The following is a 24,467-nucleotide window of genomic DNA, read 5'->3' on the forward strand; positions in this document are numbered from 1 at the left end:
AGCTCCCGTTTCTCTCACCCTCGGCACCTCCCGTTTCTCTCACCCTCGGCACCTCCCGTTTCTCTCACCCTCGGCACCTCCCGTTTCTCTCACCCTCCCGTTTCTCTCACCCTCGGCACCTCCCGTTTCTCTCACCCTCCCGTTTCTCTCACCCTCGGCACCTCCCGTTTCTCTCACCGTCGGCCGCTCCCGTTTCTCTCACCCTCCCGTTTCTCTCACCCTCCCGTTTCTCTCACCCTCGGCAGCTCCCGTTTCTCTCACCCTCCCGTTTCTCTCACCCTCGGCAGCTCCCGTTTCTCTCACCCTCGGCACCTCCCGTTTCTCTCACCCTCGGCACCTCCCGTTTCTCTCACCCTCGTCACCTCCCGTTTCTCTCACCCTCCCGTTTCTCTCACCCTCCCGTTTCTCTCACCCTCGGCACCTCCCGTTTCTCTCACCCTCGGCCGCTCCCGTTTCTCTCACCCTCGGCCGCTCCCGTTTCTCTCACCCTCCCGTTTCTCTCACCCTCCCGTTTCTCTCACCCTCCCGTTTCTCTCACCCTCCCGTTTCTCTCACCCTCCCGTTTCTCTCACCCTCGACACCTCCCGTTTCTCTCACCCTCCCGTTTCTCTCACCCTCCTGTTGCTCTCACCCTCGGCACCTCACGTTTCTCTCACCCTAGGCAGCTCCCGTTTCTCTCACCCTCGGCAGCTCCCGTTTCTCTCACCCTCGGCAGCTCCCGTTTCTCTCACCCTCGGCAGCTCCCGTTTCTCTCACCCTCGGCAGCTCCCGTTTCTCTCACCCTCCCGTTTCTCTCACCGTCGGCCGCTCCCGTTTCTCTCACCCTCAGCAGCTCCCGTTTCTCTCACCCTCCCGTTTCTCTCACCCTCGGCACCTCCCGTTTCTCTCACCCTCGGCACCTCCCGTTTCTCTCACCCTCGGCACCTCCCGTTTCTCTCACCCTCGGCACCTCCCGTTTCTCTCACCCTCGGCACCTCCCGTTTCTCTCACCCTCCCGTTTCTCTTACCCTCGGCACCTCCCGTTTCTCTCACCCTCGGCACCTCCCGTTTCTCTCACCCTCGGCACCTCCCGTTTCTCTCACCCTCGGCACCTCCCGTTTCTCTCACCCTCGGCACCTCCCGTTTCTCTCACCCTCGGCATCTCCCGTTTCTCTCACCCTCGGCACCTCCCGTTTCTCTCACCCTCAGCAGCTCCCGTTTCTCTGACCCTCCCGTTTCTCTTACCCTCGGCACCTCCCGCTTCTCTTACCCTCGGCACCTCCCGTTTCTCTCACCCTCGGCACCTCCCGTTTCTCTCACCCTCCCGTTTCTCTCACCCTCGGCCGCTCCCGTTTCTCTCACCCTCCCGTTTCTCTCACCCTCCCGTTTCTCTCACCCTCCCGTTTCTCTCACCCTCGGCACCTCCCGTTTCCTCTCACCCTCGGCACCTCCCGTTTCCTCTCACCCTCGGCACCTCCCGTTTCCTCTCACCCTCGGCACCTCCCGTTTCTCTCACCCTCGGCAACTCCCGTTTCTCTCACCCTCGGCAACTCCCGTTTCTCTCACCCTCCCGTTTCTCTCACCCTCGGCCGCTCCCGTTTCTCTCACACTCAGCAGCTCCCGTTTCTCTCACCCTCCCGTTTCTCTTACCCTTCTCTTACCCTCGGCACCTCCCGTTTCTCTTACCCTCGGCACCTCCCGTTTCTCTTACCCTCGGCACCTCCCGTTTCTCTTACCCTCGGCACCTCCCGTTTCTCTTACCCTCGGCACCTCCCGTTTCTCTCACCCTCGGCACCTCCCGTTTCTCTCACCCTCGGCACCTCCCGTTTCTCTCACCCTCAGCAGCTCCCGTTTCTCTCACCCTCAGCAGCTCCCGTTTCTCTCACCGTCCCGTTTCTCTTACCCTCGGCACCTCCCGTTTCTCTCACCCTCGGCACCTCCCGTTTCTCTCACCCTCGGCACCTCCCGTTTCTCTCACCCTCGGCACCTCCCGTTTCTCTCACCCTCGGCACCTCCCGTTTCTCTCACCCTCCCGTTTCTCTCACCCTCGGCCGCTCCCGTTTCTCTCACCCTCGGCAGCTCCCGTTTCTCTCACCCTCGGCACCTCCCGTTTCTCTCACCCTCGGCACCTCCCGTTTCTCTCACCCTCGGCACCTCCCGTTTCTCTCACCCTCGGCACCTCCCGTTTCTCTCACCCTCGGCACCTCCCGTTTCTCTCATCCTCCCGTTTCTCTCACCCTCGGCCGCTCCCGTTTCTCTCACCCTCAGCAGCTCCCGTTTCTCTCACCCTCCCGTTTCTCTTACCCTCGGCACCTCCCGTTTCTCTCACCCTCGGCACCTCCCGTTTCTCTCACCCTCCTGTTGCTCTCACCCTCAACAGCTCCCGTTTCTCTCACCCTCGGCAGCTCCCGTTTCTCTCACCCTCGGCAGCTCCCGTTTCTCTCACCCTCGACAGCTCCCGTTTCTCTCACCCTCGGCAACTCCCGTTTCTCTCACCCTCGGCAACTCCCGTTTCTCTCACCCTCGGCAACTCCCGTTTCTCTCACCCTCGGCAACTCCCGTTTCTCTCACCCTCGGCAACTCCCGTTTCTCTCACCCTCCCGTTTCTCTCACCCTCGGCAACTCCCGTTTCTCTCACCCTCCCGTTTCTCTTACCCTCGGCACCTCCCGTTTCTCTCACCCTCCCGTTTCTCTCACCCTCAGCAGCTCCCGTTTCTCTCACCCTCCCGTTTCTCTCACCCTCGGCACCTCCCGTTTCTCTCACCCTCGGCACCTCCCGTTTCTCTCACCCTCGGCACCTCCCGTTTCTCTCACCCTCGGCACCTCCCGTTTCTCTTACCCTCCCGTTTCTCTCACCCTCGGCAGCGCCCGTTTCTCTCACCCTCCCGTTTCTCTCACCCTCGGCACCTCCCGTTTCACTCACCGTCCCGTTTCTCTCACCCTCGGCACCTCCCGTTTCTCTTACCCTCAGCAGCTCCCGTTTCTCTCACCCTCGGCAGCTCCCGTTTCTCTCACCCTCGGCACCTCCCGTTTCTCTCACCCTCGGCACCTCCCGTTTCTCTCACCCTCGGCACCTCCCGTTTCTCTCACCCTCCCGTTTCTTTCACCCTCGGCACCTCCCGTTTCTCTCACCCTCCCGTTTCTCTCACCCTCGGCACCTCCCGTTTCTCTCACCCTCGGCACCTCCCGTTTCTCTCACCCTCGGCACCTCCCGTTTCTCTCACCCTCGGCACCTCCCGTTTCTCTCACCCTCGGCACCTCCCGTTTCTCTTACCCTCCCGTTTCTCTTACCCTCGGCAGCTCCCGTTTCTCTCACCCTCGGCTGCGCCCGTTTCACTCACCCTCCCGTTTCTCTCACCCTCGGCAGCTCCCGTTTCTCTCACCCTCCCGTTTCTCTCACCCTCGGCCGCTCCCGTTTCTCTCACCCTCGGCCGCTCCCGTTTCTCTCACCCTCGGCCGCTCCCGTTTCTCTCACCCTCGGCCGCTCCCGTTTCTCTCACCCTCCCGTTTCTCTCACCCTCGGCACCTCCCGTTTCTCTCACCCTCCTGTTGCTCTCACCCTCGGCACCTCACGTTTCTCTTACCCTCAACAGCTCCCGTTTCTCTCACCCTCAGCAGCTCCCGTTTCTCTCACCCTCGGCAGCTCCCGTTTCTCTCACCCTCGGCACCTCCCGTTTCTCTCACCCTCGGCACCTCCCGTTTCTCTCACCCTCGGCACCTCCCGTTTCTCTCACCCTCGGCACCTCCCGTTTCTCTCACCCTCGGCACCTCCCGTTTCTCTCACCCTCGGCACCTCCCGTTTCTCTCACCCTCGGCACCTCCCGTTTCTCTCACCCTCGGCACCTCCCGTTTCTCTCACCCTCCCGTTTCTCTCACCCTCCCGTTTCTCTTACCCTCGGCACCTCCCGTTTCTCTCACCCTCGGCACCTCCCGTTTCCTCTCACCCTCGGCACCTCCCGTTTCTCTCACCCTCGGCAACTCCCGTTTCTCTCACCCTCGGCAACTCCCGTTTCTCTCACCCTCGGCAACTCCCGTTTCTCTCACCCTCGGCAACTCCTGTTTCTCTCACCCTCGGCAACTCCCGTTTCTCTCACACTCAGCAGCTCCCGTTTCTCTCACCCTCCCGTTTCTCTTACCCTTCTCTTACCCTCGGCACCTCCCGTTTCTCTTACCCTCGGCACCTCCCGTTTCTCTTACCCTCGGCACCTCCCGTTTCTCTCACCCTCGGCACCTCCCGTTTCCCTCACCCTCGGCACCTCCCGTTTCTCTCACCCTCGGCAGCTCCCGTTTCTCTCACCCTCAGCAGCTCCCGTTTCTCTCACCCTCAGCAGCTCCCGTTTCTCTCACCCTCCCGTTTCTCTTACCCTCGGCACCTCCCGTTTCTCTTACCCTCGGCACCTCCCGTTTCTCTCACCCTCGGCACCTCCCGTTTCTCTCACCCTCGGCACCTCCCGTTTCTCTCACCCTCGGCACCTCCCGTTTCTCTCACCCTCCCGTTTCTCTCACCCTCGGCCGCTCCCGTTTCTCTCACCCTCGGCACCTCCCGTTTCTCTCACCCTCGGCACCTCCCGTTTCTCTCACCCTCGGCACCTCCCGTTTCTCTCACCCTCGGCACCTCCCGTTTCTCTCACCCTCGGCACCTCCCGTTTCTCTCACCCTCGGCACCTCCCGTTTCTCTCACCCTCCCGTTTCTCTCACCCTCGGCCGCTCCCGTTTCTCTCACCCTCAGCAGCTCCCGTTTCTCTCACCCTCCCGTTTCTCTTACCCTCGGCACCTCCCGTTTCTCTCACCCTCGGCACCTCCCGTTTCTCTCACCCTCCTGTTGCTCTCACCCTCAACAGCTCCCGTTTCTCTCACCCTCGGCAGCTCCCGTTTCTCTCACCCTCGGCAACTCCCGTTTCTCTCACCCTCGGCAACTCCCGTTTCTCTCACCCTCGGCAACTCCCGTTTCTCTCACCCTCGGCAACTCCCGTTTCTCTCACCCTCGGCAACTCCCGTTTCTCTCACCCTCGGCAACTCCCGTTTCTCTCACCCTCCCGTTTCTCTCACCCTCGGCCGCTCCCGTTTCTCTCACCCTCAGCAGCACCCGTTTCTCTCACCCTCAGCAGCACCCGTTTCTCTCACCCTCAGCAGCTCCCGTTTCTCTCACCCTCAGCAGCTCCCGTTTCTCTCACCCTCGGCACCTCCCGTTTCTCTTACCCTCGGCACCTCCCGTTTCTCTCACCCTCGGCACCTCCCGTTTCTCTCACCCTCGGCACCTCCCGTTTCTCTCACCCTCGGCACCTCCCGTTTCTCTCACCCTCGGCACCTCCCGTTTCTCTCACCCTCGGCACCTCCCGTTTCTCTCACCCTCGGCACCTCCCGTTTCTCTCACCCTCGGCACCTCCCGTTTCTCTCACCCTCGGCACCTCCCGTTTCTCTCACCCTCCCGTTTCTCTCACCCTCGGCCGCTCCCGTTTCTCTCACCCTCGGCACCTCCCGTTTCTCTCACCCTCGGCACCTCCCGTTTCTCTCACCCTCGGCACCTCCCGTTTCTCTCACCCTCGGCACCTCCCGTTTCTCTCACCCTCGGCACCTCCCGTTTCTCTCACCCTCGGCACCTCCCGTTTCTCTCATCCTCCCGTTTCTCTCACCCTCGGCCGCTCCCGTTTCTCTCACCCTCAGCAGCTCCCGTTTCTCTCACCCTCCCGTTTCTCTTACCCTCGGCACCTCCCGTTTCTCTCACCCTCGGCACCTCCCGTTTCTCTCACCCTCCTGTTGCTCTCACCCTCAACAGCTCCCGTTTCTCTCACCCTCGGCAGCTCCCGTTTCTCTCACCCTCGGCAGCTCCCGTTTCTCTCACCCTCGACAGCTCCCGTTTCTCTCACCCTCGACAGCTCCCGTTTCTCTCACCCTCGGCAACTCCCGTTTCTCTCACCCTCGGCAACTCCCGTTTCTCTCACCCTCGGCAACTCCCGTTTCTCTCACCCTCGGCAACTCCCGTTTCTCTCACCCTCCCGTTTCTCTCACCCTCGGCAACTCCCGTTTCTCTCACCCTCCCGTTTCTCTTACCCTCGGCACCTCCCGTTTCTCTCACCCTCCCGTTTCTCTCACCCTCAGCAGCTCCCGTTTCTCTCACCCTCCCGTTTCTCTCACCCTCGGCACCTCCCGTTTCTCTCACCCTCGGCACCTCCCGTTTCTCTCACCCTCGGCACCTCCCGTTTCTCTTACCCTCCCGTTTCTCTCACCCTCGGCAGCGCCCGTTTCTCTCACCCTCCCGTTTCTCTCACCCTCGGCACCTCCCGTTTCACTCACCGTCCCGTTTCTCTCACCCTCGGCACCTCCCGTTTCTCTTACCCTCAGCAGCTCCCGTTTCTCTCACCCTCAGCAGCTCCCGTTTCTCTCACCCTCGGCACCTCCCGTTTCTCTCACCCTCGGCACCTCCCGTTTCTCTCACCCTCGGCACCTCCCGTTTCTCTCACCCTCCCGTTTCTTTCACCCTCGGCACCTCCCGTTTCTCTCACCCTCCCGTTTCTCTCACCCTCGGCACCTCCCGTTTCTCTCACCCTCGGCACCTCCCGTTTCTCTCACCCTCGGCACCTCCCGTTTCTCTCACCCTCGGCACCTCCCGTTTCTCTCACCCTCGGCACCTCCCGTTTCTCTTACCCTCCCGTTTCTCTTACCCTCGGCAGCTCCCGTTTCTCTCACCCTCGGCTGCGCCCGTTTCACTCACCCTCCCGTTTCTCTCACCCTCGGCAGCTCCCGTTTCTCTCACCCTCCCGTTTCTCTCACCCTCGGCCGCTCCCGTTTCTCTCACCCTCGGCCGCTCCCGTTTCTCTCACCCTCGGCCGCTCCCGTTTCTCTCACCCTCGGCCGCTCCCGTTTCTCTCACCCTCGGCCGCTCCCGTTTCTCTCACCCTCGGCCGCTCCCGTTTCTCTCACCCTCCCGTTTCTCTCACCCTCGGCACCTCCCGTTTCTCTCACCCTCCTGTTGCTCTCACCCTCGGCACCTCACGTTTCTCTTACCCTCAACAGCTCCCGTTTCTCTCACCCTCAGCAGCTCCCGTTTCTCTCACCCTCGGCAGCTCCCGTTTCTCTCACCCTCGGCACCTCCCGTTTCTCTCACCCTCGGCACCTCCCGTTTCACCCTCGGCACCTCCCGTTTCTCTCACCCTCGGCACCTCCCGTTTCTCTCACCCTCGGCACCTCCCGTTTCTCTCACCCTCGGCACCTCCCGTTTCTCTCACCCTCGGCACCTCCCGTTTCTCTCACCCTCGGCACCTCCCGTTTCTCTCACCCTCGGCACCTCCCGTTTCTCTCACCCTCCCGTTTCTCTCACCCTCCCGTTTCTCTTACCCTCGGCACCTCCCGTTTCTCTCACCCTCGGCACCTCCCGTTTCCTCTCACCCTCGGCACCTCCCGTTTCTCTCACCCTCGGCACCTCCCGTTTCTCTCACCCTCGGCAACTCCCGTTTCTCTCACCCTCGGCAACTCCTGTTTCTCTCACCCTCGGCAACTCCCGTTTCTCTCACACTCAGCAGCTCCCGTTTCTCTCACCCTCCCGTTTCTCTTACCCTTCTCTTACCCTCGGCACCTCCCGTTTCTCTTACCCTCGGCACCTCCCTTTTCTCTTACCCTCGGCACCTCCCGTTTCTCTCACCCTCGGCACCTCCCGTTTCCCTCACCCTCGGCACCTCCCGTTTCTCTCACCCTCGGCACCTCCCGTTTCCCTCACCCTCGGCACCTCCCGTTTCTCTCACCCTCGGCAGCTCCCGTTTCTCTCACCCTCAGCAGCTCCCGTTTCTCTCACCCTCAGCAGCTCCCGTTTCTCTCACCCTCCCGTTTCTCTTACCCTCGGCACCTCCCGTTTCTCTTACCCTCGGCACCTCCCGTTTCTCTCACCCTCGGCACCTCCCGTTTCTCTCACCCTCGGCACCTCCCGTTTCTCTCACCCTCGGCACCTCCCGTTTCTCTCACCCTCCCGTTTCTCTCACCCTCGGCCGCTCCCGTTTCTCTCACCCTCGGCAGCTCCCGTTTCTCTCACCCTCGGCACCTCCCGTTTCTCTCACCCTCGGCACCTCCCGTTTCTCTCACCCTCGGCACCTCCCGTTTCTCTCACCCTCGGCACCTCCCGTTTCTCTCACCCTCGGCACCTCCCGTTTCTCTCACCCTCCCGTTTCTCTCACCCTCGGCCGCTCCCGTTTCTCTCACCCTCAGCAGCTCCCGTTTCTCTCACCCTCCCGTTTCTCTTACCCTCGGCACCTCCCGTTTCTCTCACCCTCGGCACCTCCCGTTTCTCTCACCCTCCTGTTGCTCTCACCCTCAACAGCTCCCGTTTCTCTCACCCTCGGCAGCTCCCGTTTCTCTCACCCTCGGCAACTCCCGTTTCTCTCACCCTCGGCAACTCCCGTTTCTCTCACCCTCGGCAACTCCCGTTTCTCTCACCCTCGGCAACTCCCGTTTCTCTCACCCTCGGCAACTCCCGTTTCTCTCACCCTCGGCAACTCCCGTTTCTCTCACCCTCGGCAACTCCCGTTTCTCTCACCCTCCCGTTTCTCTCACCCTCGGCCGCTCCCGTTTCTCTCACCCTCAGCAGCACCCGTTTCTCTCACCCTCAGCAGCACCCGTTTCTCTCACCCTCAGCAGCACCCGTTTCTCTCACCCTCAGCAGCACCCGTTTCTCTCACCCTCGGCAGCTCCCGTTTCTCTCACCCTCGGCACCTCCCGTTTCTCTTACCCTCGGCACCTCCCGTTTCTCTTACCCTCGGCACCTCCCGTTTCTCTTACCCTCGGCACCTCCCGTTTCTCTTACCCTCGGCACCTCCCGTTTCTCTCACCCTCGGCACCTCCCGTTTCTCTCACCCTCGGCACCTCCCGTTTCTCTCACCCTCCCGTTTCTCTTACCCTCGGCACCTCCCGTTTCTCTCACCCTCCCGTTTCTCTCACCCTCGGCAGCTCCCGTTTCTCTCACCCTCCCGTTTCTCTCACCCTCGGCACCTCCCGTTTCTCTCACCCTCGGCACCTCCCGTTTCTCTCACCCTCGGCACCTCCCGTTTCTCTCACCCTCGGCACCTCCCGTTTCTCTTACCCTCCCGTTTCTCTCACCCTCGGCAGCGCCCGTTTCTCTCACCCTCCCGTTTCTCTCACCCTCGGCACCTCCCGTTTCACTCACCGTCCCGTTTCTCTCACCCTCGGCACCTCCCGTTTCTCTTACCCTCAGCAGCTCCCGTTTCTCTCACCCTCAGCAGCTCCCGTTTCTCTCACCCTCGGCAGCTCCCGTTTCTCTCACCCTCGGCACCTCCCGTTTCTCTCACCCTCGGCACCTCCCGTTTCTCTCACCCTCCCGTTTCTTTCACCCTCGGCACCTCCCGTTTCTCTCACCCTCCAGTTTCTCTCACCCTCGGCAGCTCCCGTTTCTCTCACCCTCGGCAGCTCCCGTTTCTCTCACCCTCGGCACCTCCCGTTTCTCTCACCCTCGGCACCTCCCGTTTCTCTCACCCTCGGCACCTCCCGTTTCTCTCACCCTCGGCACCTCCCGTTTCTCTCACCCTCGGCACCTCCCGTTTCTCTCACCCTCGGCACCTCCCGTTTCTCTCACCCTCGGCACCTCTCGTTTCTCTCACCCTCGGCACCTCCCGTTTCTCTCACCCTCGGCAGCGCCCGTTTCACTCACCCTCCCGTTTCTCTCACCCTCGGCAGCTCCCGTTTCTCTCACCCTCCCGTTTCTCTCACCCTCGGCCGCTCCCGTTTCTCTCACCCTCGGCAGCTCCCGTTTCTCTCACCCTCGGCAGCTCCCGTTTCTCTCACCCTCGGCAGCTCCCGTTTCTCTCACCCTCGGCAGCTCCCGTTTCTCTCACCCTCGGCCGCTCCCGTTTCTCTCACCCTCCCGTTTCTCTCACCCTCGGCACCTCCCGTTTCTCTCACCCTCCTGTTGCTCTCACCCTCGGCACCTCACGTTTCTCTTACCCTCAACAGCTCCCGTTTCTCTCACCCTCAGCAGCTCCCGTTTCTCTCACCCTCGGCACCTCCCGTTTCTCTCACCCTCGGCACCTCCCGTTTCTCTCACCCTCGGCACCTCCCGTTTCTCTCACCCTCGGCACCTCCCGTTTCTCTCACCCTCGGCACCTCCCGTTTCTCTCACCCTCGGCACCTCCCGTTTCTCTCACCCTCGGCACCTCCCGTTTCTCTCACCCTCGGCAGCTCCCGTTTCTCTCACCCTCGGCAGCTCCCGTTTCTCTCACCCTCGGCAGCTCCCGTTTCTCTCACCCTCGGCAGCTCCCGTTTCTCTCACCCTCGGCAGCTCCCGTTTCTCTCACCCTCGGCAGCTCCCGTTTCTCTCACCCTCGGCAGCTCCCGTTTCTCTCACCCTCGGCAGCTCCCGTTTCTCTCACCCTCCCGTTTCTCTTACCCTCGGCACCTCCCGTTTCTCTTACCCTCGGCACCTCCCGTTTCTCTTACCCTCGGCACCTCCCGTTTCTCTTACCCTCGGCACCTCCCGTTTCTCTCACCCTCGGCACCTCCCGTTTCTCTCACCCTCGGCACCTCCCGTTTCTCTCACCCTCGGCAGCGCCCGTTTCTCTCACCCTCCCGTTTCTCTCACCCTCGGCACCTCCCGTTTCACTCACCGTCCCGTTTCTCTCACACTCGGCACCTCCCGTTTCTCTTACCCTCAGCAGCTCCCGTTTCTCTCACCCTCAGCAGCTCCCGTTTCTCTCACCCTCAGCAGCTCCCGTTTCTCTCACCCTCGGCAGCGCCCGTTTCTCTCACCCTCCCGTTTCTCTCACCCTCGGCAGCTCCCGTTTCTCTCACCCTCCCGTTTCTCTCACCCTCGGCACCTCCTGTTTCTCTCACCCTCGGCAGCGCCCGTTTCTCTCACCCTCGGCAGCGCCCGTTTCTCTCACCCTCCCGTTTCTCTCACCCTCGGCACCTCCCGTTTCTCTCACCCTCGGCACCTCCCGTTTCTCTCACCCTCGGCACCTCCCGTTTCTCTCACCCTCGGCACCTCCCGTTTCTCTCACCCTCCCGTTTCTCTCACCCTCGGCACCTCCCGTTTCTCTCACCCTCGGCACCTCCCGTTTCTCTCACCCTCCCATTTCTCTCACCCTCGGCACCTCCCGTTTCTCTCACCCTCGGCACCTCCCGTTTCTCTCACCCTCGGCACCTCCCGTTTCTCTCACCCTCCCGTTTCTCTCACCCTCGGCACCTCCCGTTTCTCTCACCCTCGGCACCTCCCGTTTCTCTCACCCTCCCGTTTCTCTCACCCTCGGCACCTCCCGTTTCTCTCACCCTCGGCACCTCCCGTTTCTCTCACCCTCCCGTTTCTCTCACCCTCGGCACCTCCCGTTTCTCTCACCCTCGGCACCTCCCGTTTCTCTCACCCTCGGCCGCTCCCGTTTCTCTCACCCTCCCGTTTCTCTCACCCTCGGCACCTCCCGTTTCTCTCACCCTCCCGTTTCTCTCACCCTCGGCACCTCCCGTTTCTCTCACCCTCCCGTTTCTCTCACCCTCGGCCGCACCCGTTTCTCTCACCCTCCCGTTTCTCTCACCCTCGGCACCTCCCGTTTCTCTCACCCTCCCGTTTCTCACACCCTCCCGTTTCTCTCACCCTCCCGTTTCTCTCACCCTCGGCACCTCCCGTTTCTCTCACCCTCCCGTTTCTCTCACCCTCGGCAGCTCTCGTTTCTCTCACCCTCCCGTTTCTCTCACCCTCGGCACCTCCCGTTTCTCTCACCCTCGGCCGCACCCGTTTCTCTCACCCTCGGCACCTCCCGTTTCTCTCACCCTCCCGTTTCTCTCACCCTCCCGTTTCTCTCACCCTCGGCACCTCCCGTTTCTCTCACCCTCGGCCGCTCCCGTTTCTCTCACCCTCGGCCGCTCCCGTTTCTCTCACCCTCGGCCGCTCCCGTTTCTCTCACCCTCGGCAGCTCCCGTTTCTCTCACCCTCGGCAGCTCCCGTTTCTCTCACCCTCCCGTTTCTCTCACCCTCGGCACCTCCCGTTTCTCTCACCCTCGGCCGCTCCCGTTTCTCTCACCCTCCCGTTTCTCTCACCCTCCCGTTTCTCTCACCCTCCCGTTTCTCTCACCCTCGGCACCTCCCGTTTCTCTCACCCTCGGCACCTCCCGTTTCTCTCACCCTCCCGTTTCTCTCACCCTCGGCACCTCCCGTTTCTCTCACCCTCGGCCGCTCCCGTTTCTCTCACCCTCCCGTTTCTCTCACCTCCCGTTTCTCTCACCCTCGGCACCTCCCGTTTCTCTCACCCTCCCGTTTCTCTCACCCTCGGCACCTCCCGTTTCTCTCACCCTCGGCACCTCCCGTTTCTCTCACCCTCCCGTTTCTCTCACCCTCCCGTTTCTCTCACCCTCCCGTTTCTCTCACCCTCGGCACCTCCCGTTTCTCTTACCCTCCCGTTTCTCTCACCCTCGGCAGCTCCCGTTTCTCTCACCCTCGGCAGCTCCCGTTTCTCTCACCCTCGGCACCTCCCGTTTCTCTCACCCTCGGCACCTCCCGTTTCTCTCACCCTCGGCACCTCCCGTTTCTCTCACCCTCGGCAGCTCCCGTTTCTCTCACCCTCGGCAGCTCCCGTTTCTCTCACCCTCGGCAGCTCCCGTTTCTCTCACCCTCCCGTTTCTCTCACCCTCGGCACCTCCCGTTTCTCTCACCCTCGGCAGCTCCCGTTTCTCTCACCCTCGGCAGCTCCCGTTTCTCTCACCCTCGGCACCTCCCGTTTCTCTCACCCTCCCGTTTCTCTCACCCTCCCGTTTCTCTCACCCTCCCGTTTCTCTCACCCTCCCGTTTCTCTCACCCTCCCGTTTCTCTCACCCTCGGCACCTCCCGTTTCTCTCACCCTCGGCCGCTCCCGTTTCTCTCACCCTCCCGTTTCTCTCACCCTCGGCACCTCCCGTTTCTCTCACCCTCGGCCGCTCCCGTTTCTCTCACCCTCCCATTTCTCTCACCTCCCGTTTCTCTCACCCTCGGCACCTCCCGTTTCTCTCACCCTCGGCACCTCCCGTTTCTCTCACCCTCCCGTTTCTCTCACCCTCGGCACCTCCCGTTTCTCTCACCCTCGGCCGCTCCCGTTTCTCTCACCCTCCCGTTTCTCTCACCCTCCCGTTTCTCTCACCCTCGGCACCTCCCGTTTCTCTCACCCTCCCGTTTCTCTCACCCTCGGCACCTCCCGTTTCTCTCACCCTCGGCACCTCCCGTTTCTCTCACCCTCGGCACCTCCCGTTTCTCTCACCCTCCCGTTTCTCTCACCCTCGGCACCTCCCGTTTCTCTCACCCTCGGCCGCTCCCGTTTCTCTCACCCTCCCGTTTCTCTCACCCTCCCGTTTCTCTCACCCTCCCGTTTCTCTCACCCTCGGCACCTCCCGTTTCTCTCACCCTCGGCACCTCCCGTTTCTCTCACCCTCCCGTTTCTCTCACCCTCGGCACCTCCCGTTTCTCTCACCCTCGGCAGCTCCCGTTTCTCTCACCCTCCCGTTTCTCTCACCCTCGGCACCTCCCGTTTCTCTCACCCTCGGCACCTCCCGTTTCTCTCACCCTCCCGTTTCTCTCACCCTCGGCACCTCCCGTTTCTCTCACCCTCGGCAGCTCCCGTTTCTCTCACCCTCGGCACCTCCCGTTTCTCTCACCCTCCCGTTTCTCTCACCCTCGGCACCTCCCGTTTCTCTCACCCTCGGCCGCTCCCGTTTCTCTCACCCTCCCGTTTCTCTCACCCTCCCGTTTCTCTCACCCTCCCGTTTCTCTCACCCTCCCGTTTCTCTCACCCTCGGCACCTCCCGTTTCTCTCACCCTCCCGTTTCTCTCACCCTCGGCACCTCCCGTTTCTCTCACCCTCGGCAGCTCCCGTTTCTCTCACCCTCGGCACCTCCCGTTTCTCTCACCCTCGGCACCTCCCGTTTCTCTCACCCTCGGCACCTCCCGTTTCTCTCACCCTCCCGTTTCTCTCACCCTCGGCACCTCCCGTTTCTCTCACCCTCCCGTTTCTCTCACCCTCGGCACCTCCCGTTTCTCTCACCCTCGGCACCTCCCGTTTCTCTCACCCTCGGCACCTCCCGTTTCTCTCACCCTCCCGTTTCTCTCACCCTCGGCACCTCCCGTTTCTCTCACCCTCGGCCGCTCCCGTTTCTCTCACCCTCCCGTTTCTCTCACCCTCCCGTTTCTCTCACCCTCCCGTTTCTCTCACCCTCGGCACCTCCCGTTTCTCTCACCCTCCCGTTTCTCTCACCCTCGGCACCTCCCGTTTCTCTCACCCTCGGCACCTCCCGTTTCTCTCACCCTCCCGTTTCTCTCACCCTCGGCACCTCCCGTTTCTCTCACCCTCGGCACCTCCCGTTTCTCTCACCCTCGGCACCTCCCGTTTCTCTCACCCTTGGCACCTCCCGTTTCTCTCACCCTCGGCACCTCCCGTTTCTCTCACCCTCGGCACCTCCCGTTTCTCTCACCCTCCCGTTTCTCTCACCCTCCCGTTTCTCTCACCCTCCCGTTTCTCTCACCCTCCCGTTTCTCTCACCCTCCCGTTTCTCTCACCCTCCGCACCTCCCGTTTCTCTCACCCTCCCGTTTCTCTCACCCTCGGCACCTCCCGTTTCTCTCACCCTCGGCACCTCCCGTTTCTCTCACCCTCGGCACCTCCCGTTTCTCTCACCCTCGGCACCTCCCGTTTCTCTCACCCTCCCGTTTCTCTCACCCTCCCGTTTCTCTCACCCTCCCGTTTCTCTCACCCTCGGCACCTCCCGTTTCTCTCACCCTCGGCCGCTCCCGTTTCTCTCACCCTCCCGTTTCTCTCACCCTCGGCACCTCCCATTTCTCTCACCCTCGGCACCTCCCGTTTCTCTCACCCTCCCATTTCTCTCACCTCCCGTTTCTCTCACCCTCGGCAGCTCCCGTTTCTCTCACCCTCGGCACCTCCCGTTTCTCTCACCCTCCCGTTTCTCTCACCCTCGGCACCTCCCGTTTCTCTCACCCTCGGCCGCTCCCGTTTCTCTCACCCTCCCGTTTCTCTCACCCTCCCGTTTCTCTCACCCTCCCGTTTCTCTCACCCTCGGCACCTCCCGTTTCTCTCACCCTCCCGTTTCTCTCACCCTCGGCACCTCCCGTTTCTCTCACCCTCGGCAGCTCCCGTTTCTCTCACCCTCGGCACCTCCCGTTTCTCTCACCCTCGGCACCTCCCGTTTCTCTCACCCTCCCGTTTCTCTCACCCTCGGCACCTCCCGTTTCTCTCACCCTCCCGTTTCTCTCACCCTCGGCACCTCCCGTTTCTCTCACCCTCGGCACCTCCCGTTTCTCTCACCCTCGGCACCTCCCGTTTCTCTCACCCTCGGCACCTCCCGTTTCTCTCACCCTCCCGTTTCTCTCACCCTCCCGTTTCTCTCACCCTCGGCACCTCCCGTTTCTCTCACCCTCCCGTTTCTCTCACCCTCGGCACCTCCCGTTTCTCTCACCCTCGGCACCTCCCGTTTCTCTCACCCTCGGCACCTCCCGTTTCTCTCACCCTCGGCACCTCCCGTTTCTCTCACCCTCGGCAGCTCCCGTTTCTCTCACCCTCGGCACCTCCCGTTTCTCTCACCCTCCCGTTTCTCTCACCCTCGGCCGCTCCCGTTTCTCTCACCCTCGGCACCTCCCGTTTCTCTCACCCTCCCGTTTCTCTCACCCTCCCGTTTCTCTCACCCTCGGCACCTCCCGTTTCTCTCACCCTCCCGTTTCTCTCACCCTCGGCACCTCCCGTTTCTCTCACCCTCGGCCGCTCCCGTTTCTCTCACCCTCCCGTTTCTCTCACCCTCGGCACCTCCCGTTTCTCTCACCCTCGGCACCTCCCGTTTCTCTCACCCTCGGCACCTCCCGTTTCTCTCACCCTCCCGTTTCTCTCACCCTCCCGTTTCTCTCACCCTCCCGTTTCTCTCACCCTCCCGTTTCTCTCACCCTCCCGTTTCTCTCACCCTCCCGTTTCTCTCACCCTCCCGTTTCTCTCACCCTCGGCACCTCCCGTTTCTCTCACCCTCGGCACCTCCCGTTTCTCTCACCCTCGGCACCTCCCGTTTCTCTCACCCTCGGCACCTCCCGTTTCTCTCACCCTCCCGTTTCTCTCACCCTCGGCACCTCCCGTTTCTCTCACCCTCCCGTTTCTCTCACCCTCGGCACCTCCCGTTTCTCTCACCCTCCCGTTTCTCTCACCCTCGGCACCTCCCGTTTCTCTCACCCTCGGCACCTCCCGTTTCTCTCACCGCTCCCGTTTCTCTCACCGCTCCCGTTTCTCTCACCGCTCCCGTTTCTTACCCTCAGCAGCTCCCGCTCCGGCCCGTCCCGCACCAGCTCCGCGCCCGTCCTCCGTTCCCGGCACTGCAGGTTGTCCCGGGCGATGCTGTACGGGACCTCGGTGGTGTCCAGCGCCCTCTGCAGGCGGTTCTTCTCCCGGAGGAGCAGCTCGGTCTCGGCCGCCACCTCCCGGACCTCCCGCTCCAGCTCCGCCCTCCAGTAGTGCAGCTCCAGCAGCCGCTCCCCCAGCCCCCGGGTGGCGTCCGCCTGGCTCCGCTGCGCCCGGGCCTCGCACTCCGCCGCCAGCTGCTTGGCCTCATGCCGCAGCCGCTCCGAGCTGTCCCGGTCAGCCCGCGCCCGGTAGGAGGCCGTGTACCCGCCCTGCGTCCACTCCTCCAGCAGGTACTTGGCGGTGCGGAAGCCGGAGGTGGCCAGACCGGAGGACGAGTGCTCCCCGGCGTTGTAGGCCGGCTCCGCCGTGCGCACGGGCAGGCTCTCCGCGGGGACGCTCTGCGGGGCCGGCGGGCGGGAGACGAGCACCTGAGCGGCGGACATGGCGGCGACCGGACGCTTCTGTCAGGCTCTGTCGCTATGGTAACGCTGTACGCTATCCTGGCGCTAGGAGATTAACATTGAAAGCGAGGCTGTGTCAGGTGACCAAGGGAGAGGCAGCCAATCACAGAGAGAGAGGCGTTACTATGGTGATACTGTCAATAACTTCTGCATCCTGTTGCTAAGAGTCTCCTAGTGACAAGCAGCCAATCACAGACTGTCCTCATGAATATTTAATAACGAGAAGGGGCTGGGATTAGCTCATGAATATTTAACAGCCTATTGCCTTCTCATTATTACCCAGCATGCCAAGCGGAGGCAGCCCACTTCCTGTGTCCTCTGTTGCTAAGCAACAACAAAACTCATAGAGATAGGTCTAAAATGGCGTAGCATGCTGGGGGTTGTGGTACCACCAGTTGTAGGATGAAAGGATGAAAGATGCCCCTATATGTGCGATTTTTTGCAGCAGGAGCCATTATGGGGGAGTTTTGTACCATTCTGGGGTCACAAATACCAATAAACTACATTTACGTTTGTCAGTGTAACGTGAAAAAGTTCTCAGGGTATGAATAATTTTTCAAGGCATTATATATATATATATATATACCATGTACCACACACATTTTTTCCCAAGGATTATAGCTCAAGTTTGCAACACTGAGGACATATCCTTTAAATAGTGTTCATCCAGAGCCTCCTGGTTCATGGATTCTATGTCCGCACTACGATGAACTTTCCTTGTGTCCGTCGATAATGACTGGAGGTAATATGACAGCGGATGCATGCCCTCCCCCCATTCGCTGATATTGATCCCTCCGACGCTGCCCCCATTAATCTTTCTGTATGATTGAGGATATTTCATGTAGATTGTGTCATTACATATTATCATCTCCAGGATAAATGAGGGGGGCTGACGGTGGGGCGGACACCCCGGCCTGCGCCTCTGTCTCCCCCACTATTAGCACCGCATCATTCCATATCTGCTGTGATGATGGCAGAAAATGCATCTTATTGTCAGCTTCACTGCGAATGTTCCTGAATCATCCACCGTAATCTAAGGGATGGAAATCAGACAGAAGAACGGACATATAAAGGCCCCGCCACGTACAGTCCATGATCAGAATTACAGGGCATCCCACCAAAATCAGAAAATCACCAATAAATTCTGATTGTCCTTCTTTATTACACCCACATTGTCCTCCCTTATTATACCCACACTGTTCTCCTTTATTACACCTGCGTTGTCCTCCCTTATTACACCCACATTGTTCTCCTTTATTACACCTGCGTTGTCCTCCCTTATTACACCCACATTGTTCTCCCTTATTATACCCACACTGTTCTCCTTTATTACACCTGCATTGTCCTCCCTTATTAGTCCCGCATTGTCCTCCCTTATTATACCCACACTGTTCTCCTTTATTACACCTGCATTGTCCTCCCTTATTACACCCACATTGTCCTGCCTTATTATACCCACACTGTTCTCCTTTATTACACCTGCATTGTCCTCCCTTATTAGTCCCGCATTGTCCTCCCTTATTATACCCACACTGTTCTCCTTTATTACACCTGCATTGTCCTCCCTTATTACACCCACGTTGTCCTCCTTGTTTGTTCCAAATTGTTCTCCCTTATCACGCTCACATTATGCTCATTTATTACACCTTCATTGTCCTCCCTTATTAGACCCGCCCTGTCCTCCCTTATTAGACCCGCATTGTCCTCCCTTATTAGTCCCACATTGTCCTCCCTTATTAGTCCCGCATTGTTCTCCCTTATTATACCCACACTGTTCTCCTTTATTACACCTGCATTGTCCTCCCTTATTACACCCACATTGTCCTCCTTGTTTGTTCCAAATTGTTCTCCCTTATCACGCTCACATTATGCTCATTTATTACACCTTCATTGTCCTCCCTTATTAGACCCGCATTGTCCTCCCTAATTAGTCCCACATTGTCCTCCCTTATTTGACCCGCATTGTCCTCCCTTGTCCTCCCTTATTAGACCCGCATTGTCCTCCCTTATTAGTCCCACATTGTCCTCCCTTATTAGTCCCACATTGTCCTCCCTTATTAGTCCCGCATTGTCCTCCCTTATTAGTCCCGCATTGTTCTCCCTTATTATACCCACACTGTTCTTCTTCATTACACCTGCATTGTCCTCCCTTATTACACCCACATTGTCCTCCTTGTTTGTTCCAAATTGTTCTCCCTTATCACACTCACATTATGCTCATTTATTACACCTGCATTGTCCTCCCTTATTATACTCACATTGTTCTCCTTTATTACACCCGTACTGCCCTCCCTTATTAGTCCCACATTGTCCTCCCTTACTACACCAGCATTGTCCTCCCTTATTACTCCAGCATTGTCCTCCCTTATTATACCCTCTCTGTCCTACCTTATTAGTTCCCCAACATCTATGCATATGAAAAAGTCCAATTTATCGGAATATCAAATTAACCTGTGGCGTAAACGCCATAAAACGCAAACATCAAAACACCAGAATTGCGGTTTTATTTTTAGTTGCCGCAACACCTTAAAAGTGCAAAGAAAAACCATCTAAACATTGTATGTACCCTAATACAGGTATCCATGACGCATCATCTCACCATGCAAAAAACAGGCCGTCCCCCAGCTCCATCAATGGGAAAACGGACTCAGAAAACAGCGACAATGAAAACACTTTTTATGTTATAAATTTCAGCTTTTTTTAACCACTGCGTCAAAAAACTTATTTTTTTATTCATTTAAAAATAAAAATCTATATTTTTTTTTTACGCCATTATCCCGATTTGAAGAATCACGTTTCCAGGTCAAGAAAAAGCCCCCACCCTCCACCCCCCAAATAAAAAAAAAAAAAACAATGGCAGAATTTTTTTCACCATTTCTTCCCACTTGTAATTTCTTCTCCGTTTTCCAGTAAAGTGAATGGTAAAACGAAACGGACGAAACGCGTCACTTCTTTTTAGTCCCACAATCTCTGCCTTCATGGCCCTCCTTGGTCTGAAGGGGGCGCTGGCGGCCTGTGCAATAGTCCGTCGTCCGTTATGTCACTACCAGTCGGTGAGTGATGAGTGATTCCCCGGCTCATTGCAATTCTCCGCTTTGATAATTGTGCCGCCATCTCTTGCACAATACGCTCTGGGGGCCCGTCCTTTCATCCGTATCGCTCCACTCCTTGTGGCGCTGGATTATTTGGCATCGGATCATCTTGTTTTATGCTTTTCACTTTACATTTCCCTGTGTATAAATCAGCAGGCCGGGAAATAACACAGAAGAGACGGTGCGATTACCCTAGGAACACCGGACCCATCTGACCGAGCACCTATCACCGGCGGTAATCAGCAGCGCTTGTGTGTCCCACTCCGGCTCTAACAAATATTTGTCACCCAAAAAGTTGGACTTTGTTTTTCAGAAACTTAGGTCGCATCGGGGTCAGACCTAATGCAAACTAAACAGCATTATAGGGGCCATTATTGCCCCCTGCCCCTTCCTGCAGGGCCTGGAGGACCCCTGGACACCTCCACCAGAGCCCCCTGAGCGGCAGTGTCTCGGGGCATTGCTGCGGAGAGTTGGAGGGACCATATGGCGAGGCAGTCATCTGTCCTCCAGATCCAATAGGACATTTCTGGATTTGGGGATCTGTCCCGCTGTCTCGGCTAGGTTGGGTCTTGTCCCGAATTGAACTGTATCTGAAATCTCCGGGATCTACAGTGTAATCCTACTATAGGGGGATGTAAAACAGGGGCAACATACGATGTATGTGGGGAGCACTCTGGGGAATAAATGTGGGGGCATCATACTCTGTATATGGGGGGCACTGTGGGTAAATCATAATGTGTATGGCTTAGAGGTATCATTCTGTATGTTGAGGGGACTGGGGCATCATGTTGGCGTCATGCTCCCTGTGGGAGGCATCACACTTGGGGAGCCATGGGTAAATATCAAGAGTATCCTCTATGTATACCTCTTACAGAAGGCTTAAAATGTGGTGTGAACAGAGCCTAAATGATAAGTGTGGCGCCCCTGAGGGTTCAGTCGCCACAGAGGTACTGCACCTCTTCCTGAGGTGTGGTACCCCACTATCCAGGTAAGGTGGAGACACCTGAACACACTCCAACACCTGCACCCCACACCACAAAGTAGTGTAGCAAAGCACCTTTGGTGGCTCCCTGCTTGGAGTGTAGCATAGCACCCCTTGGTGGCTCCCTGCTTGGAACACGAAACGTGCTGGGAGGTGGGTGGAGTTTAGTTTGCACAAAAGAGCGGGAAGAGTTGAGTCAGGCAGTCAGTCTTTCATTCAGTCAATGAGTGAGGATGTAGAAGGACAGAGTGTGAGAAAGAGAAGATCCCCGGGAGAGGGATGGAAGAAGGAAGTGCTGCAGCAGGCCACAGTGATCTGGGTCTGCTGGCACAGGATAGAGACAGAGAATGGAAGCCTGATTCTCCATTGGGAAGAAGGATTAGCACGGAACGTGAGGAGAAGAGGAGAACTAAGGACCAGGGTTAGAGGAGAACCCTTTTCAAGTTCTAAGCGCAAGGCCGGGGCCCGGTCTCTGAGGTTGTATGGATACTAATGGTCCTGCAGCAGACACCGAAGGAATAGAAGTAGTGACCACTTTATTCCCACACAAGACTTGGGGGCACAACAGCAACATATTAGAGAGCCGGGACTTGGTAGTAAGGAGTCCCCGAAGCAGGCTACAGCTGTCTGCCGTACAAGTAGAGTTCATAGGAACATCTGACAGGAGGAACTCCAGTGTAACTCAGTACTAGGAGTACTTCATTCAAAGGCGCTATAAGAGGAGACGTTCAGAAAAGGCACATATGTTGGCGGAGTGTTGGAGGGGAGTACTTCATCTTGCCTGGGAGTTGGCTGAGCTTCTGACCCGGAGGACATGGCACGGATGCGGGCACCTGTACCTGCAACAGACTGTGAGTAAAGCTTTGGAACTACATGCCCTGGTGTCCTCCACTTATTCCTGCGCCAACCTACCCAGCACTGCTACATCCCTTGCGCCTGACACTACACTATCTAAGTGTCACTTCACCTACTCTGCCCTGGGACTACAGCCCTGCCTGTGGAGGGCTATAACATCACTGCTGCATCGCACCATCTGTCCCAGAGGATCTGTCTGCAGCGTCGGCTTACATCTCTATTGCCGAACACCACAGGTGGCGTCACGAATCATCTCTTCATAAACTTTATTCCATCACTTCACTCCCTTACAGGGCCACGGACCGGGTCACCGCTACTGTGACACTTCCCAGTGAAATTCCGGCCCGGTACCGAGTACCCCACTGCCCTGGCGGGCGATCCATTTTGGCGTCACGAACAGGATGATGAGACCCGATGCCATCGGGTTCTGTGTGCCTACGATTTATTGGACTTAAAAGTTTGTGGAAATGTGCAAAAGACCCAATTTGATAGACTGTGAAATGAATGCTAAAAATGGCCGCCAGCGCGGCGAAGAAGGGCGTGACAACATGGGTGGTCCTAAGAAAAGAGCGCGAACTGTCCTGGGCCTCCCCTGTCTGAATTTCTATGCAACAGCAACATGGCCCACCCGCCGAGGGGTTCGTATACTGGCTTGGTATGGAGGAGTTAAAAGAAGACGCCGTCCCCAGAAGGAGGAGCGGAAGCCAGTGGCGGGAAAAGAGCAGAGACAGGAAGAAGGAGAAGACGCCATGATGGAAGGAGAGAGGAGGCCTGAAGAGCGAGGGGAGGTTGAGCTGAATCTCCCCGGCGCCATGGCTGAAGGCTCCGATCTGGCTTCCGGCATGAACCGCCGGCAGCTGGAGGATGAGATTGCCCAGCTGACACACCGCCTGCGGCTGAGACAGGAGGCTCTCTGGACTCTGAACTGGCAGTGCGCCCAGGAGAGGCCTATGCCCGCGGTACCTTCACCACCAGTGCCCACCGTCGATGCCCTGGTTCTCCCTCGGGCAGCATCTGTGGAACCTGCAGCCCCTGCGATTCCATCAGCAGCGCCTGTCACCATCTCCTCGCTGCAACCACCACTGAGCACTGCTTGCCCGAAGGAGTTACCGGAGGGCCCGGGAGCTGAGCAGGGAGAAGCTGAACTCCTGCCTGGACCTGACGCGGCCGCGCAGGTCCCACTGAAGACTCCTGCTGACCTGGAGCCGCCATCTGCTCCACCACCACCGACATCCGGACCGACTACCCCAGTGGACATCCCTGCAGCTGCTCACCACCTTCCAGCTTGCACCGTAGCTGGAACACCGCCAGGAGGCCCCAGGTACGTCTGCTGTCCTTGCACCTGGGAAGGCCCTGGGGTGTACGCCCGTGGCAGCGTCAGGAGAGGTCGTTTTGGACCTTGTATGGGACCAGGACTCTGATACCTGGGGGGGAACGCCTGAACCCCTAGCGGTGGTACCCTTATCCGTAGTGGGTAAAAGCAGGTCCCGGGAGCAGGAAGAACCTTACTACCAACAGACCCTCCGCAAGCTGGCAGCGGAACAGAGGGAGAGGGAGCAGCGGAAACTGGAGGTGCTAGGCCCTGATCTGGACCGGAAGGAGAAGGTCCGTGCTGGTCACTACGGTCCCCAGGTCCTCAATGTAAATCAAGAGAGAGGATTCGGGTTTATTGCAGACCCCAAGAGGATCAGTGACTTGTTCTTCAGCAGGAGGGATGTCGAGTCACACCTGAAGAAGGGACACCCTGCTAGAGATCTGCAACCGGGGGAGTACGCAACCGTCACCCGGCATGAGGGGCAAAGAGGATGGTACGCCATGAACATTCGCCGCATCCCTGAGGAATTTATTGTGGTATATAAAAAGAAGGCGTATGTACCCCCAGCAGGAATACCCCCTGCAGTGGTGATCACCCCTGCCAAAGAACCTCAGGCAGCAATCCACCCAGCTGTCACCACCTTGTCTTATGTAAATCTGTCTGCAGGAAGAGGATGCCAAGAAATTCTTCCATGGAAGCAGCAGCAAAGAAAACCAGCTTCCAGTACCCCAGGAGAGGACCCCCAATAAAGAAACATTCCATTAACTTTGTTACCCAGGAGGCCATTTGCACTGTTGTGCCTTCTTTTGTTATCATGTTTTCTTTGGTTTTACAAGTTTTTGCCTACTTGCGTTGGCAGCATATTTTTCATTGAACTGAGGAGATCATGAACACTGAGTGATACAGAACTGTGTTTGTAAATAGTTTGCACCTCTTTAGGTGCCCTTTCTTGGTTTTACATAGCATCTTTTATAAGTAAGAACTACCTCAACCTTGGAGCATGGCTCCTATCTTAAGGACACTGCAAGAGATCCCGTCTGGGAGCGGTGTCCAGCACTTACAAGAATTATTGAAGTTTTGATGTGAAGTATTTTATAATGTGTCTTATGACAGTATTAATAGAGAATAGCTTTTATGTAGACTCTAGCTAGTATCAATGACTGATAGGAATGTTTTAATAAAGAGATGTGAATAAAGATGAAGATTTGAGAAATGCAGGTAACCAACCAGGTATCCACGGTTGTCACTTAGGGTTAATAAAAGAAAGTAGAAAATGTGTAAGGAGAAGTGATAATGCTTGAAATAGCACTTTAAATTAGGTAGCATAACTTTAAAGATAGTTAGTTAAAATTGATTGCAACGTTCAAGAGACAATGCCTCTCATATTGAGAAGATTAGATAAGAACTGTTTGTTTTGCATTACAAAAAATTTTTGTAT

General features: G+C 58.1%; 1 protein-coding gene across 4 annotated transcripts in view; it reads right to left on the minus strand.

Annotated features, from left to right (window-relative positions):
* The window catches only part of TEKT4 (tektin 4), a 72,996-nt gene extending 56,132 nt beyond the window's left edge, over positions 1-16,864 (minus strand). For 3 of the 4 annotated variants that reach the window (XR_012226518.1, XM_073558448.1, XM_073558449.1), the window contains exon 1: positions 16,234-16,864. Coding sequence is in view for 3 of the 4 variants with exons in the window: in XM_073558448.1 (XP_073414549.1) it covers positions 16,234-16,767 (534 nt within the window). In the remaining variant the exon portion in view is untranslated. The remainder of the gene's footprint in view (positions 1-16,233) is intronic. The other variant, XM_073558447.1, reaches the window with a different exon arrangement.
* Between the last annotated feature and the right edge of the window lie 7,603 nt (positions 16,865-24,467).

Source organism: Dendrobates tinctorius, unplaced genomic scaffold, assembly GCF_039654945.1.
Source record: "Dendrobates tinctorius isolate UK_male_01 unplaced genomic scaffold, ASM3965494v1 ptg000257l, whole genome shotgun sequence".
Classification (NCBI taxonomy): Eukaryota; Metazoa; Chordata; class Amphibia; order Anura; family Dendrobatidae; genus Dendrobates; species Dendrobates tinctorius.